This window comes from Enoplosus armatus, chromosome 12 (genome assembly GCF_043641665.1).
Source record: "Enoplosus armatus isolate fEnoArm2 chromosome 12, fEnoArm2.hap1, whole genome shotgun sequence".
NCBI classification, from domain to species: Eukaryota; Metazoa; Chordata; class Actinopteri; order Centrarchiformes; family Enoplosidae; genus Enoplosus; species Enoplosus armatus.
The window spans coordinates 7,699,071-7,717,020 of record NC_092191.1 but is presented as its reverse complement, the minus strand read 5'-3'; the positions used below and the strand labels follow the sequence as shown (position 1 = coordinate 7,717,020).

At 42.4% G+C, this 17,950-nt stretch overlaps 1 protein-coding gene across 1 annotated transcript; it reads right to left on the bottom strand.

The window, feature by feature from the left end:
* Positions 1 to 1,188: 1,188 nt before the first annotated feature.
* On the bottom strand, positions 1,189 to 17,732 carry LOC139293914 (pleckstrin homology domain-containing family A member 1-like). Its single transcript, XM_070915587.1, has 12 exons — positions 17,659 to 17,732; positions 13,258 to 13,476; positions 12,271 to 12,327; positions 12,098 to 12,143; positions 9,549 to 9,646; positions 8,916 to 9,047; positions 8,452 to 8,592; positions 7,770 to 7,838; positions 7,117 to 7,181; positions 6,917 to 6,980; positions 6,608 to 6,697; positions 1,189 to 3,299 (listed from the first exon to the last, which is right to left on the bottom strand). The coding sequence occupies exons 2-12, from the start codon at positions 13,396 to 13,398 to the stop codon at positions 2,934 to 2,936; spliced, it is 1,269 nt and encodes a 422-aa protein (XP_070771688.1). The 5' UTR covers positions 13,399 to 13,476; positions 17,659 to 17,732; the 3' UTR covers positions 1,189 to 2,933.
* Positions 17,733 to 17,950: the final 218 nt, after the last annotated feature.

Sequence of the window (17,950 nt, the reverse complement as noted above, 5' to 3'; positions counted from 1 at the left end):
TTATTGTTTAGAGTTAAATTACAGGGTTCATTCATTTCTAAAGCATGTCATTTTGACGCATAACGACACACACACACACACACACACACACACAAACACCGTCGACTGATCTAAAAATGAATGAATCGCATACAGCAGTAGTAAGACCTTACAGCATCATCGGACCCATTATGTGGCGATACTCGTGGAGCACAAAGATGTAGGCGAGAAAACGGTGGGAAAATCCGCAGATGAAAACAACCTCATCTATAAGGAACACCCATTCTCCAACCAAGGCCAGTGAGCGTAGCCAAGGATGGACGCCACTGAGGTCTGTGTGATCTCTCCTCCAGTCTGCAGTGGCGTCTTGGCTGTGAGGGAGGCCCTCGAGAGGCCAAAAGGGGCTCGCCTGAAGCCACACCAAAGTCTTGCATTCTCCAATAAGCAGCTGAGATGTACTACGTGAAGATGGGGTAAAGAGAACTACAGTATATCCAAGAGCTTTACATCCATGTCCTCTTTTCTGCAAACCATTGACACAATCCTTTTCAACTCCCTGCTGCCTACACATGCAGAATCCACGATGTACTGCACATACAAAGACTGAAGCCCAGAATATGTCACAGCTGACTGATAAAAGAGGCTTTACATATTCAGTGTTGCTCCATGATCTCACTCTGTAAATCCATCTGTACACACATGCTACAAAGCCATATTAACAAGCACCTCATTACTTTATTTCCATTTCATACTACTTTATACTTCTTCTCCACCACAGGTAAATATTGTACTTATGACGTACGTATGACAACTTTAGTTGCTCGTGGAGATTAATATTTCACCCACAAAACATTTGAACTTATGAAACATGAAAATATAGTATAAGATTTACAGGGGCTATTCTTTTTTTTTTTTTACATCATGAATACTTTTATTTAAGTAATATTCATGTATGTCATATGTATTTTCTGTTAATCTTTTTCTCTGCTTTCATTCTGGTAGATGGTGCTTTTTTGAACCAGTGAACCAGTGTGAAGTTTCTTCACTCACCACAAGAGGGCAGAGGGAGCCTTGGTGAATAATCAAATCAGGGTATAAAGGTCAACAATGGTGCATTTCTTTCTTTCCTGACTTACTAAAGTTCTCACTTTACCTTAACAGACTGATTGTGCTCTTGGCACACTACAGAGTGATACTACAGGAGCCTGGTCACATTTTCAGTGTTTATTTCTTCTTTCTTTTCAAGTCATCCACATAATAAATAGAGACAATTCAAACCAATTACACCAGACTGAAAAGGGGTGAAATAGCTTGGACTTTGTTGGGCTGAAATGAAGCCGGCACTTTAACAAAAAAGAAGATTAGTGTGTATTATTTAGCAGGACTACAGTTTGACATTTTAAAATAAAACCATGAGGCAGCTGCCTCCTGCTGGGTTGGCAACACAGGTACAAGGAACACGATCAGGAAACACTAAAAGCATATAAAAAATAAATCTGCAGCACACAGCTCTATTCTGAAAACACACAACACACAGAGCGGCCGTAGATAAAAACTACAAACAGAAAGAAAATCTGAGGAATCATTAAAATGTTAACATGCAACGGAAGTGTGTGAGCTTGAATGTTGTTTTTCTGTTAAACCATGATCCAAAATGTTTGCATGGTGTTCACAAAGTATAATCATCTTCAAAACCACGGACTGAAAGTTTAGTTAACTCATGTGAGCCTGTTATTACCCAGACTGTCAGAACATGAAGCTTATCTATAACGGACTCTGCCCTATTGTTGAAGTTTTTATTACTATGAATTACAAAATGTATACAAGCATACTCCTTGGACTTCTTGTTTACTTATTACGCTATTGTTCCTTTCCCACGCAAAGTCCACACAGTCTGGTACGCTGAAATGTAGTTTTCGCAAAGAGACCGATTCAGGTTGTGAAGTGATGCATGGACTGTGACGGCTTTCAAAAATGTTGTTTTTCTTTTGCGCTTCTGCACAGTCAAACTCTCACTTTACTGCCAGAGGTGGATTAACTGTACAAACTATTCACTGTAGATTTACATGTAAGCTACTTCAGCTTGTGGTCAACAACAGTGAGGACACCATTATATGACTGAGCAACATAACACTCTGATATATTTAAAAAATAAAGAGAAATGTAAGTCAAAAGCTTGGCAACTGTTAAAAAAAGAAACGTGGCTGCAATGCATTTGGTCTTGCATTATTTTACACACTGGGTCATACACACATTTCTGCATCTAGTCCTAGAGCAGTCCAGAATCTGTCTTTGAATTATAATTTGCATGAGTGAGTGATTTGATCTCAGACTACACTCGTCACATATCCCTAACACTGGCCGACAATAGTAGACAAATCCAGGGTTACAATAGTGAGTGTATGAATAGACCACACAGTTTAAATGAATAGATTGGAGAGCTGATGAAAAGCCAGTCCTCAGTTTTAACACTCTTTTCAGACAAGAGGAAATAGCTAACACCCTTGAAAGCTCCCTTATTTTCTTGGCACAAAGTGGTTTACAAACATCCTCCGCCCGCTAAGACCACTGAACACATCACTGTGCCTATACAGGTTAAAGTAAGGTTAACTCAAATTTGTAGTTTTGTTTGACAACATCAACTCTTAGGAAATAAATACACGATTGTAAATGTGACAGCAGGCAGGCGGAGGGGTGTGGGTGAAGACTGGGTCGTCTTTGGCACACGAGTGCAGTTCAGTGGTGACCCAACTCGTTTCTCTAGCACACTGACGGCACTGACGGAGGAGCTCAAAAGATGAGTTTGTGATGTTGTACACTGTCATCCGCCAACAGTTTTGGTTTGAAAACCAATGCCTGCCCTTTTTAAACACCTGTTTCGGTTTACTCTTTATCTATGGAATCTCTGCCAACATCCATCCAGATATTCGCGTTTTAATGTCCAGTTCAACGGCTCAGACCTCGCTCACTGGCAGGTCAGCGTCATCCAGGTCCGGGGGTGGTTCAGGCATGTGGGGCTCAAAACTGCTCCGCCGTCGCCACGGTGACTCCTCAGAGTTTTTGATGGTGGTCACAGGTGGTTCGTGGGTCACTTTGCCAGGCGCGTCTCCTGCAGGGACAGGCGTGCTGGCGTGAGGCTGTGACTGGGCCGTGGCAGCAGGCTCATGAAGTGCTCGCTGTCCCACGCCAGGCTGCGGGCGTGTGCCGCACGTGACAGCAGCCCCCCACTCTGGGTAGCATGGTGGCATGGCAGATATGGGCGACCGAGGGACGGGGGGACCCGCGGGGCTGCGGTAGAAAGTGGAACGGCTGACGTGTTCCTGCAGCAGAAACAGCAGAGAAAGCAAGAATGAGGGAGACAAGATGAGTGGTTGTTAGTAAGTAAGTCAAATCCTGATATGTGTAGTTTATTTGAGAAGAGCCAAAGTGAGTTTCAGACTGAATTAAAACCAACATGTGTGGCCTGATGCAGCTTTAGCAGAGTTGGTACTGAAGGTTGCTGAAGAATGTAGCATTGCAAGAGAGTGGAGATGGTGGGAGTAGCAGTAGTAGTAGTAGTAGTAGTAGTAGTAGTAGTAGTAGTAGAGGTAGCGGGAGTAGTGGTAGTAGTGTCAGCAGGTTTTAGTTTTGGTAGTCTCAACAGGTTGCAGTGGAGGAGCAGAGTGCCTTAGGAAGCAGTGGTTGGCTGTTGCTCATTATTTCACAGCTTTTCATTGTCATATTTCAATCTCTGAAACACAGAACAGAAGCATGGGAAGACAGAAAAAACACAGCAGAGGTAGTGAAAGCAAAAAATAGGTTGCCATTGAGCAGCTGGTGAAATGTTGGTTAGAGGAATATCCCGGCTATAAAGCATCAAAAGACTCCGATACAAACATCTGCGTCAACTTTAAGATCCTGTATTTTGACATATAGTTTCTCCCACACGGTGCTACAGCAGCGACACCCTGTGACTTATCGATCAGAGGTTTCACAAGTCAAAAAGTATCACTTAAGCATCACAAGGTTAAAGAATCAATTTCCTAGCACAAACATGTCTAACAAACCTGGGAGAGCCACACCTGTTTTACAGATTCTTTATGCTGAATCCAAAGGTCCAAAATCAAGCTCATGCAGACTTATAGGGGCCGTTAGACAGATGCTCAGATAATCTACCCCAATGAAGACTGGGAACTGCCCGCAGTTAAGTCTAATAGCTCTTACAAACCCAAATATTCACAGCACTATGAAAACCAATAGAGACTCTGGACGTGTGGATTCAGCATTGGCAAGTCCTCATTTCAAAGCTGTTAAAATGTTCAACATTTAGCACACAAAAGGTTAAGGAAGTCAACATGTAAACAAGTATTTTTTTATCATGTGTATGAGAAAGAGAAAAAAAAAAACATACAGGCAGCGGACAGGAGGGAGGAGGAGAGACAAGCAGGATGTCACACATCTAAGACAGGTACACAGCTGCAGCAGACTGCAGAGATAACAGAGCATGAAGGGAAGAGAAACAGAAGGTGTGAAAGACACATGTACCCAGTAATAAAGACAGAGATAGACACAGGCTTCAGGTATTCATAGCTAAGCTGCTCGGCCATGCAGTGAGTGCATGTTTGTGCATGGATTGTACATGTATATTTCTATTTTTTACACTGAAGCATCATCAACAATGTTGAGGACAGGTGAAAGCTGTGCAAGTGAAGCCATAGGGGAGGGAGGGAGGCAGTGACTGCAGGTCTTTCCGATGGTTAGATGGTCATATTCCAGCTTTTCAGAGTCATTCTGTACCTGGACAAAAATATTACTTATGGTATTTGAACGACTTGGGGTGTGCTTGATTTTGGTTGCCAGGCTCGAGGCCACAATCATCACATGCGAGAGAAGCTAAATCAAGCACACCTCAAGTCTTAAAATTAAAGATTTTTATGTACATGTTTAAATGGGAACAATCTGAGCGCACTGAATAAAATGGGCTCAAACTTTGAGCTGAGCTTGAAGTGACAGTGCGGCAAAAAGAAAAGCAGAGGAGGAGGAGAAGTGGATGAGAGAAGCAGCGAGGACGAGGGCGTGAAGGGAGGAGCGCTTGTTGGGTTATCACAGCCATACTTAGGAACGTGGTTGGCTCTTAGAAAAAAAGGAGAATCAGATGTGTCAGATCTGATCTGCTCTCATAATGTCTACAACCACAAAGGGCCAGCCAGTGAGTGGAAAACAGTATTAAAAAAAGGGTGAACTTGTAGTTTAAAGGGGGGATTTAGACGAGCTGACATACGTGCTGCTGCACTCCCCGATTCGGGACGTATACCTCTGTATACAGGGGTTCGACAGCCGTCTGGCCTGCCGCATCTGCAACAACACAGTGCAAAGCAGTATTAGAGCAGATGGGCCGTCTGCCCACAGGGAGAGGAGGAGGTGGAGAGAATGTGACAAAGAAAGAAAGGGAAAAGAAGGATAGAGAGAAGAGGCACAGGAGATGAAAAGGGTGGTGAGAGAAAAACAAGCATGAGAGGGAGAGAGAGAGAGAGAGAGAGACACAGGAGGCAAGAAAGAGGGAACTGTAGAGAAAGAGACAGCGCAGAGGTGTTGAGATGAATCCAGTCTAACCAGCAGGGACCAACTGCAGCAGAGGACACTGTCTCCTCTGCAGTCAGGACTATGGAGCTGGTTTACTTCCCTCTTCTCACCTGCCAAGTTTGGCTGCCTGTCTCTATGCATGTAGGCTGCTGATTGAGCAACAGTAATTAAGTGGTTCTAAAACTCACAGATTTGGTGGTCTGTGTGAGTACACCAGTCTGTCATCACTGGTTATCTTGCGTACTGATGACCTACTTTAGTTAAACATCAGTACAGGGGTGCCTGGTGGCTCAGGGGTTAAGGTGCTGAATATGAGCCGCAACGTCCCCAGTTTGCGTCCAGCGTATGTCGTTCCCCATCTCTCTCTCCTCTCATTTCCTGTTATCTCTTAACTGTCGGTTGTCTAATAAAAGGCATAAAATGGCCATCTTAAAAAACAAAACAAAAAATGGTATTGTATTTTGCTGTTGGGTGGTGACGAAAAAGGATGAAGAAATAGCCTACAATAGTCTATTAAATAATCAGCTTTTTCTCCACAAATCATGTTTTTCCTTGCGGTTTGGGAGCAATTGTCCCAAGACCCTGTACCGGCCCGCCGCTCTGGAGCTGGCAAATACAGAGCAGTATTTAGCTTCATCAACCTTGTTTTCAGACTATACAAGCACAACTTGAGCTTAATGTCCCACTTAATGTTGTGTAAAATACAGTAATAAGGTGGTCACAGGGTAAATTCATCTGAAACATACTGCCAAACTACTGTTTCTGCTACTCTGCATCTGTTTGAGATGAAGTCCCTTGCAGCTCTGACAGCTGTATGAGATCTTGTGAGCGCAAGAAACTGCAAACAATAATCAATAAATGACATGAGTGAAACAATACAAATAAGTCTTGTGAAAAGTCTTGACTTGTCGTGTGAGTAGTGTCACTCAGTATAAGTAAGTCTCAAGTTCTGCACATGCAAGTCAAGTCTGAAGTCATTTCCCTTGTTCCACACTTAAGGTCTGTAACGATGCTTGAATCCATTCTATGGTGACATTGTGCTGTAGTGTAAGTGCAAGATACATACTGTGGCAGCAGACCTCCCAGGTCCCCGCTGGGCCACAATGGCCCCTGAGACAGCCTTGATCCAGCTGTGCATCTCCTCTGGGCTGTCCGCCTAGTGGAGACATAAAAGAAAAGGACTGTGAGTGACTGAGAGGAGAGTGAGACTCAAACTCAACTCAAAATCAAAATGAGATTAGCGATGCAAGGGGAGACTGTTGGTAGACATGGAGACAAGCAAGAGAGCAATCACAGTTTTAATGAACATTGTAGAAGTCTGAGTATGTGTATGAGAATCGACTGTAGATTCCTTTTACACCCGAAAACATCCTACCTGTATGAAAAAAGTCCTTGATGTGGTGACGACTTCAAACAGATTATCTCTCATCATTATATCACTACAACAAAAGCGAAAAACAAGTCAGATCACATTTATCTCGCATATATCTTTCCTCTCAGAAAAGGTAAACACCATCCTCCTGGACAAAAGACATTTTTTTGTACGATGGGAAAATGCTGGGACATGTTAAATACCTCTGTTTGCACTCCTGGACTTTGTGAACTTCCTTCAGTGGGATCATTCTCAGAGGCTCTTTCTCCTAAAGGAAAGAAAATAACACTTTATAATACTTAAAGAAACCAAAACTTAACAACTGATACACACAGAGTAAATTTCACAAATTGCATGTGTATTACAAATGCCTTTCCTGATGAGTTGGCTGAAAACAAGGTTGTCTTTTTCTGTTTCATTTTCCCTGAAGTAGCAGACTGCAAACTAAAAACCCTGATGGTTGTAACTTTCTTGACCCGACCATTTGATACAGCAGACAGAGAGTCTGTGTCCTTGGGGCCTGTTGATAGCCAAATAGACAGATAAAGCTGTCAAATAAGGGCAGACCCGGACAGGGGGGGACAAGGACAGGGTATGGGACCTGCAGTATTATCTTGAGACCGTCTGTGTGTGTGTGTGTGTGTGTGTCTGTATATATATAAGAAAGGCCAGGGGGGAACAAGGCATGATAGGACATGTGAAGCGAAGGCATTGAATTCCACACACTGCGGATAAAACATGTCAGAACTCGGGACTGTGTGTTTGCTGTTACTCTGCTTCAGACTGTGGGTATACTGTGTATCATCAATAAATACATTCCTCAAAGGCTTCACATAACTTAAACAAAGTTAATTACCAAATCTGACTTGAAGTAACTCATTGAGTTTTCTTCCAGTAGGAAATATCGCCGCTTCCAGTTCCTCATCTAGGGAAAAAGGGGAAAAAGAGGTTCATGTTATGATGTTGTATAATTTCCAGGCAAAACAAGATCTGTCACATTTGCTACAATAATGGAAGCACCATTTTATTTCTAGCTATAATCTAGTTTCTACACATTTTACGATGTCTATATATATATACGTATATATATATATATATATATACGTATATATACACACAGGCACACACATATATATATATAAATATAAATATACACACACATATATATACATATATATATAGAGGGGGAAGTCCATTATTCTTGGGCATGTATAGAACTGTACACAGTGGAGAAGCTGCACTTCCTTAGGCAACCAAATTCTTTACCTTAATCGAGGAGAAATCTCATCATCTCACATTCAGCAAGTCATAAGACTAAAACTGTGCCATTAATCATAAATGGTGTTACATGTGCTTTGGGAGGCTTCCTAAATGCAGTTGATTTTTCAGAAAAGTGTGTTGCCAGGTACGCCGGCCACCACCACATGTCTAATTTAAAAGATGTTTTAGGAAGAAGCAGAATTCTCTGAATGGTACCAGAAGGCCGAGTGAAAACAAACTCAACCCAGCAGAGAACCAGGAGAGCGGCAGGTGCTCACCACAGCTCCCTGCTTGACGCAGTAGCCCGACTTGATGACGGTGTGCTCCTGAGTTGGCCTGCCCAGGAAATACGGCAGCTGGCTGTGGGAGCGATGCATGGCCTCACGCTCCGCTCTGTCTGCACCATCACCACCGTCATGCTTAAGGGTGAAGGACACCAGAAATATTGTAATTGGAAGTTCCAACAACATTTCCAAAAAACAGACAAATTTCGTACAGTCAGAGGGCTAATTTATCACAATTTACCACAAGGACATATATATATATAATAAATGTATACCACAACCAAAGATTATTTTCATTATCGATTAATCTGTAAAAATTTAAGTTTTAGGCATTTTGGTTGATAAATGACTACTCAATTATCAAAATAGTTGGTGATTTTATGATATACTGTTTATATATATATTCTATGAGTGTTTCCCTGTAGGTGTCAAAATCTACATGTGTGGCTCACGTTTACCTGCGTCTGGGTGACGATGGGGACTCCTCCAATGATCTCTGTCCTATAAGAGACTTGTTTCTTGGGCCCGACGACATCCGGCAGAGCCTTCTGGTTCTCTGCATTCTGCTGCCCATCAGACAACTTTGGCACCTTCAGAAAACAAACACACACACACACACACACACACATCTGACCTGAGAAGTTTGAGGACAACACACAAATATTAAAACAGAAATATTTGTTTTGTGGAATTCATCTGTAGGATGGAGCCTTTTGTCCATAGTTAAAATCAAGTACGTAACTTGTATGTATGCAGAAGTCGACAAGCCTTTAATTTAATTAACATTTAATACCTATTTCCTTTCTGAATGGTTAAAAGCTTCATGGAGAACAATGGGAAAAGTTCTTTATCCCAGCACTCAATACAACAATACAGCATCCTGTTAGTCACGCTCTGACTCACTCATATCTAGTTTCTTGACAGTCGACTCACTTATTTTTACAGAAGAGGAAGAAATAAAAGTTTCTCCAAGTGATAAAACATGAGCCAAAAAGAACAGGTTAGTACAGCTGAATCAGGGATGGGCTGTGTGTGTGTGTGTGTGTGTGTGTGTGTGTGTGTGTGTGTGTGTGTGTGTGTGTTTGTCTCACAGTGATCTTGGTGGCTTTATTGAGAGCTTTGACCCAGTCCACGAGATCCTGCTGGTCATTGGCCTGCAGGAAGAACTTCCTCATCCCAGCATTGATGACTAATAGATCATAAAAAAACAGTGGTGGGAAAAGTAGAAAGAGTGAAAGTATATCCAGACCCCTTCAGTCACAGTCAGACCACATTCTCTACACTGCATTATCTGATTCATTCTGTGTTTGACATGAATCACATGCAAATAAGCACTACAAGTACAAAGATGTACTATGAACTTAGTGTTGACCAACTGCTTTTGGCCTTTCTTGTACAGAAAATATGAGTGTCAGAAGAACAGATCCAGTGCCACAGATTTTATCTGTGAGTGAAAAACAACTGAGCCAAGGGACTCTCCCACACACTACCAGCAGCACTCTGTTTCCATGTGGATGATGACCCAGCTAGATTCAGCTGCCTCAGTCTGCCACCACCTACCCACTTCTAACCATGACGTAGAGAAGAAAAGCTCACGGCTATCAACCGCCAAATATTCTCGCACATTTTCACACCCATGTGAACATGAGAAAACCCCATTTTCAATCACAAAGAAATTTTTGGGTCAAATGCTGATTAGCTATGGATCAGGATTTAGGAGCTGAAAGAACTCAAGTCTCTCATTCTCTCACTCTCTCTACCATAAATCCTTCAATTCTGCATCTCAAACCGTCCTTGTGTCTCCTCTATTTCCTTTCGACACCATGTGAATAAATTACATTAAAGCTGGACTGGTAAATCTGGCGGGGGCGAGTTGTAAAAGGCACCAAGAGCTCAAACTCTGTGGCACAATGAGGATCATTCTTCCTTGTTCTGTGTGTTTGGTCCAGCTCTTAAGACATGCAAGACCTCGCTCTCTCTTTTTTCCACTTCCCAGTAAATAAATCTGTCTGTCTGGTCTCATTCAGATGACAAGCATGAATTAATCCAACATCCAAATGTGTCCACTGTATGTTTGGCAGAGGTAAACTGCTTGGTAGTGGTGAGTGTAGTGGTCTGGACTCTGGGAAGACAAATCTTGGAGGAGGGGGTATCAGATCTGACTCATAGTTACACATATATAAAACAATGTGTGCCGCTGAGAAGTTCACACAAATGGACTTCTCTTGATCTCTCTCACCCACACACAAGGCACAGATGCATCATCAATCACAACTGCAACCAAGACCATACGTTCTTACTGTAAAAAGATCTGTAAATGTGACGGCCATTACCTAACTTTCCTAAACACTTTTTCACCCTATGTTTCTTCTTCAGATGCTAGATGCAGGAAGAGGGGGAGCAGCAGGATTCATAGATATCAGCAAAACATGTGGCCCGCAAACGGCAGTTTAAAAATAACTTCATGCATCTCTGAATCAGGTTCCGATTAGGATGCCAGCATCCTGTCGAAACCTCAACAAGGCAACTGGTGCGCACACGCAGCCAGACACACAGTCACGGTAGCCAACACACTAGTATTTCCTGCTATTGAAGCGGATAGAAGACGAGGAGAAGGGCCAGTAAACAATAACAGGGAATGGAGGTTTACTCCTAAATAATCTGATGATGGTTCATATTTATGCAACATTTTTCATTCCCGTCCTGACCACACAGGGTGAGACGTCTAGGACAAACATCAAGAGTGTGCATTGAAGGTTAAGGTTCAGTATTTTGCACCCACATAAGCTGTTGTGAAGGTTAGGAACAAGGGCATTTCAAGTGAGAGAAAGAAAGTCAGATTTCAATTAGTAAATCTTTACTTGATTGTACTGTAATTGAAATTATGATCGGATGTGTGCATTTTTCGTTTGGTGTCTTTTCCACAACATAAAGTCTGTATTACTGCCTAATTCTGGCGTGAATTACAAATGGGACTCCACAAGTTACCTTTAATATTTAGATTAATAGGAAAGAAGTCAAGAAGAAAACCACAGCTTCTCTGCAGTATATTAAAGACAATTATAATGTCTAACTGTGGAGCCTCTGAAGTTATTCAATTTAGAAATATGATCAAAGAACAACCATCTCATTGATTAGGGTTTTGAAATCTGAAAGGCTCAAGCAATCCTAAAATAGTTCAACCTGATCAACACAAACTCAGATCATCAGCTGCTGTAGCCTCCTGCATCTTTGTGTGTTGGCTAAACAGACAATGTTGAACAAGGCCAATCTGGTCAATGGTGGAGAAAGTATGTGGAGAGCAGTGCTTAACCAAATTTAGAGGACAGAGAGGGACAGCAAACCTCGTCCCTTAGGTTATATCAAGTGTACTTAGTTTAGTCAACATGTGATGCTGATGTTTGCACATCACTGCCGGGATTTCTTAAGTTATAAACTTTTACAAGATGTACGTTCAAGACTCATTAGCTACATCATGCCAGTATAGAAAAAGAAAGAAAGAAATATATGTATGTAAAACGAAAAAGAAATCAGTGACTTTTCTATGGCCCTACTCCTCCAGTAAACTATGAAATTACTATTTTTAATGCTGAGAAATTAATAACAGATCATAAGATTGTGATGATCAGCGTTTTCTTACCAAAGCAGAATTCTGCCTTAGGCCTCAGCTTAGTGGCATCGCTGACCTAGAGGGGGACAAAGCTCATAATTATTAGCTTCCTGGTCCAACCAAATACTGTAAATTGATTCTATTTATACATAATCTTATCATGTTAGTGTGAGATAGGCTTCAGTGGTATTATTTCTTCTCACCTTAGAGATGTAGGTGAGCTTGAGGGAGCCGACACAGTCTGCACCAATTGGCAGATTCTGTGGGAGAATGGTAAAAAGAACAATGTACGTAAAATGAGAAAGGTAAAACTAACCATTCATCATTCTATTAAGACAGGAGCTCTAGCTGTGGAGGGAGAGTGAAGTTTTGCAAAGCACGTCAATATTACAGGGTAAGTACAGTATACTTTGAATACACTCATGATAGTTAATTTCAGTTTCTTGCTGTAAAACAAGGGGATCCAGATTTAACATCATTAAAATTTAAGCTTTTTCAACCTATAAAAAGAAAGAGACCTACTGAATTATTAAATATCTCTCCTGCACTACACGATTTATGAATACTTCATGGAACAGCGCACTTACAAATACAGCAGCTCCAAACCAGCATGATGTACAAAGCAAGAGGAGGGTGACACTGTCATAACTGTGACAGTGAGGGTCATAGAGCAGAAAATGACAACCACTGTGGCCAATGCAAATATCAGTGCTCACTACATGGACTCATTCAGACGACTAGAAGAACTAGAGTTCAAATATGAGCTCAGTCTATCCTCATTCTAACCGATTTACACAATTGTCTGCCGATAGCTTAAACCCAAAACACACCATTAGTCCTAACCTACTCCTGTGCCTGTAATGAGTGCTTCTTAATTGCTGCCATCCAGAATTACATAATGCAAGTTCTGCCATCCTTGTACGGCTGTCTGATGACAGAAACATTTAGCCTGAACTTAGCTTTGTGTTCACAATGACTGAAGACAGGTTAGCTCGCAGTTAGCCTGCATTTACATGAGAGCTGGTCATCCACATTGATAACTAACTAACGTTAGCTGGCATGCAGTTGCTTGTACATTGTCCAATATTCCATCCACAAATTAAACATTAGCCTTTGGAGTTAACTGGAGGACCCCCCCTCACCAAAAAAATAAAGCTAAGAGCTAAGCTAACAAAGCCCTGTGTAGTTACCTGTGGGTTGTCCATGAACCACACCAAGCTTCCCTGCTGTGTGTCCAGTATGAAGTAACGACGCAGGAACTTGCCACTGCTCTCGTTCTCCTCTATGTCCAAGAAGCCACAGATGCGGTTCTGTCGGTCCACGTAAGGCATCTCGCCGCCGGGACATTCCCTGGCCTGCTGGGGCCGGGACTGGAGAGGAGCGGGGGCAAGCGGGACTGGGAAGAATTCCTGAATGACAGAGAGAAAAGAGTGGAAAGGGAGATGTGTGAGGAGGGAGGGAGTAAATGAGGAATTTCAGTTGTCTTTGTGGCGAGCCTTGCTAGCGTGTCCCGCTCTCTTTTTCTCTCTGTATCTACTGTATCTCGGGTCTCTCTGCCACCTGGAGCTCACTAGGCTACAGCCTGCCAGGGGATCATGTGACACAAACCACAACCCCGCCTTTATCCTTTTATATCAGCCTCACCCACTCTCTCTCCCTCTTTTTGCTCCGCGAGTCCCTCTTTTTTTCTCTTGTAACACACTGTCACTCTCTCTTCTACCTCCTCCTCCGCCCACCCCTGGCCTGCTCTCTTTCTTTCCTTCTCCCTCTTCTCTTGCAGTCCTCCCCTCTCTCACTATCTGTGCTATCTCCTCCCGACTGCTCTCTCATCCGATTTGGCAAGCCTCTGGCCAGCCCCTTCTATCCCCTCCCTCCACAGCTGAGCACCCACTTGAGCCTGGTAAAAAAAAACAAAAAAAAAACAAAACAACGCCACTGAGCTCAGCCATGTTTGACACAAAGACACAACACAAACGCCCTCAGGAGCTGCGAGGGAGAGAATGTGCAATATTTAACCTGCTGAGGTTTGACACGTCCCTGAAACCTACAGCTCACTGGAAGTCAACAAAAAAGTAAATGATTAGAGTACATCTGTTTAGTGCTACGAGTGTGAATGCACACATGTCAATGGCTAACCCTGTGTGGGTGGGTGCAGCATTACTGTAGGCATATTGTCACATTAGCCTGTTTAAGCTAAGTCTTTTTGGGCTGAGCCTAAAATATGTGATTGAGATGAGTCTTTGGAAAGCAGAGAGAAAGACGCTCTTTCTCCAGGACATTATGAGCACTGTGTGGGTGGATGGGGGGGCAAAGCAGGGACAAAAGGCCTGGTTGTTGTGCATGGACTCTGAGCTGAGAGCATCTCAGTTAGCCCCTGCATCTACCCGAGTCATCCCATTTGACACACAGGCACGAGAAAGGAGCAACACTGTCGGAGGCGACTATCTCAACAATACACAAACAGGGATTGTCATGTGCGAGTGAGAGGCGTCTCTAGTTGAGTTTAGTCATCATGTAAATTAGGTGCTGTGCACAAGTTCATCAGCATGCATGCTCACACATTTCAGTGATGCAGAATAGATGTTAGAGATCCCAACAAGGTGAACAGGCAGCCGTGTACACCATGTAGGCTTTTAATTCAATGACAGGTAAAGTGGGGGGCTAGATTCAAAGTACTTGTGGGGAAATAGGTGTGCTAACTATAGTAAGGCAGATACTGGATTTTTGAGAGTTTTAAAAACATAAAAACAAAACATAAACAAGTATTTTCAATGAGGGTCATTTGTTACCAATATATACTGAGCGGGACATTTTAAGTGGCTATAATCAATATTTTTATAATAACAATGTAGCAAATTACTTTGCTCATTGTTTTGCTGCCCCCAACTTTACTGTTTCAGCTCACTCTCATCGCTTTCATATCATCGTTTTTGGACGCAGCAGGCAGCTGTTGTCAGCGAAAAAGCTCTAAAAACCCACTGTACACCACCTGCTCAGCACCAGACAGCAGACAGATGCAGTTACTAACTAGCTGCTGAACATGGTGGTGCATTTAGCTGCTAAAGAGCCTGATATTTCCCCCAGGAGACCAACAACAGAGCTAATACTAGACTTACATTCGACAGGTGGCCAGAAATATGACTCCAAATGAATGATAATGTTGCTCGGTAACTGCTGGATGTGTAAATAATCAACTGTTTGCTAACAAGTTTGCCATATCATCTTAAAATGTGTTCACAACTTGTTTCCGTGGCCAAAGGAAATCAGTTATTACAGGTTTAACAGTTGAAAAATAAACTTGTCATTGTTCTCTGGTGGACAAGCTATGTACATAGACACACTGAATTATCCAGACATATCTTTGGCATTTCTGTACAGCGATTTCTTGTTACTTACTGGCCTTCAAATTCACAGACACCAATATATCTGCAGTATTTATGCAATTAGCTTATATCAGCCAGAACATATGGTTGGGCCGATCTATCTATCTATCTAATGCTAATGTTTTAAACTCAATAAATTCCTGATAAAGCAACCCATGAAAAGATGATGAGGCTCCGCAGATTGGGTGGACATTGCACTCATGATGACTGAGTATGTTTACATGCACACCAGTACCCCAGTTTACTTTGATCATATTCCGAAAATGTTGATGTGAAACACAAGAACCCTGATTATCAGTTCTTATCTGAAAACTCGATCACAACATTACTCAGGTTTTCTGATCACTTATCATTGCAGGCAAGTCTTTGACTCCTCCACCTCCAAGCCATCTCTGTCGTAAGTCTCTGCAGTTAAGGATGAACCCAGTTTGGTTTCTGGCTGATGTGGTGCTGGATTTGGCTTCTCCATCTTATCACCAGTAATTAAAGAACAATTTATCTTACAATGTTATCTGACAATACTATTTATCTGCATAATAGTGTCAGACTTTTACATTTATTCTAGTGTATAGATTACAATTAGATTATTTATCATCATATTCATTTTTTACAGACTAATTAATTGTGTGATCCATCCATCGTGTTGAGGACAAACACACAAAGAATCCCAGTTTCTATTGGAGTACTCCAGGTAGCATATTTAGGTTTCTGAAGCCAGGATATGATGTTTGCATGCTCAAATACATAACCAGGATACCTGGATACAGATCATTGCCAGGATACTAGTGTACATGTACAGATAAAATCAATCTGTCTGTGCTGACAAGTGGTAGGTTGAAGAGCAGGGCTGTGTAATACATGTAATACTGGGAAAAGACCAACAGTGAACAAGAGAAAGTGAGACTGATACACTAACAAAATACATGAAAATATACCAGAAGAGAGAACCAGAAACCTGCACATACAAGTTTGAAGGTCTAACTCTGAAGACCATTGGATAAGGTTGTGTAATATTAGTTGACTTCTTTGTAGGTCAAACATCCCCCCGCTCCAGTAAACTCACTCTTTACATTTAGTGGGGGGCTTTGTCCTCCTCACATGGCAGCCAACTGGTCACACAGGACAAGTCATAAAACTACAGTAAGGAGCAGCTGGATAGCCCAGGAGAGGGTCAATATTTTCCTTTCATGATCTTAGACCACTGCCATATCATTCAAAGTCACACAACAGCTGGAAATAGTGTGGGGCAGAAAGCCTGTGTTGCTTTAATGCCCACCTAAGTGTGCGCACCACATCTGAACTACACGGCAAATCTAGGTGTTGAGGTCGAATTTCATTGTCCACAATAGTCGTAGTTGATTAGTATGTGGTTTCAGAAAGACCAATGAAAGAAATCCTCTGTGAAACAAATGCTAGTGGACCAGAGGCAATCCAGGGAAAGGGCTGGGACTAAATTGGCTCTCTACAGGTCAAAGGTGGGACAGGTCATTCCGGTTGAGCTGAGAAGAGTCATTTCTGGTCAGAGTCTGGCTCTGAAAGCAGCACATAAGGCCAGCAGGTTTGACAGGTTTTGGCCTTCATAATTACTCAGGCAGGGTCTAGTGTACCACAGCAGTATGCTAGTTTAGATTTTTGTATTTCCAGAGCGGGACAAAACGAAGATACTCACTAGGCAGTGTTAACTAGTAACCTTGACTTATGTCTTGAGTTACTACAACAAACTACTTAGCCAACGAGCTTCCAAATCCCGCGCAGCATAACGTAAAAATGTAACGTTACAATCACAAACAGCTAACGTTAGCTAACGTCAGACACGTCAGATTACCACAACATTTGTGTTAGCAGCATCAGCGAATCTGGCTCGCTGGCCTCAAGTTAACTGGGGAGACATGGCTCAGGTTAGCCTGCTATTAGCGACTACCACAAACTTGTACAACGATTCACAAAACATGTAACATGATATATATTTGCCAGCTAAAAGACTGCCATTCCCGTATTGTTGGATCTGCTACAAACAAGAGCGCCATACTAGCTAGTGGTATCTGACGTGCTGGTAAAGAAGTTTTGTCATACACGATAACTAGCTAACATCGGCGACTCGTCTTAGCCGCTCTCCTAAGATATAACCGACAACTTTAACTGTGCGAAACAACAAACCTGCGTTTATTAGTGTTAACTGATTTCGTTCAATGTTCTGGCTCATCTTACCCGAGCCTTTCCTTGTGTAACGGTTACACTCAGCGGCCGTTGGTCTCGGTGTTGTTGGGTCTGTCTCTCTCTGCCTCAGCCCATCTCCACTGATCCAGGACAGAGCCCCGCTGCTGCTGCTGCTGGTGAGTGTGGAGCATAGATTGTGTATAATGAGGATGATCACTCTGTGGTTAAAAAACAAAAAGTGGTTGGTGGTAGTTTACCTCCTCCTCACAGAGAACACCAGCTTGAATTCATGCCAGTTACAATGTGGTCCAAACTTTTCAGGAAAAATAATTTTGAAAATACA

Bases quoted from the DNA above. Each gene is read 5' to 3' on its own strand.
- LOC139293914 (XM_070915587.1), bottom strand. From the start codon at position 13,398: ATGCCTTACGTGGACCGACAGAACCGCATCTGTGGCTTCTTGGACATA. The intron at 12,328-13,257 runs GTAACTACACAG...ATTCTCCCACAG, and splicing joins GGTTCATGGACAACCCACAG to AATCTGCCAATTGGTGCAGA. The intron at 7,839-8,451 runs GTGAGCACCTGC...CTTTTTCCCTAG, and splicing joins GCGTCAAGCAGGGAGCTGTG to ATGAGGAACTGGAAGCGGCG.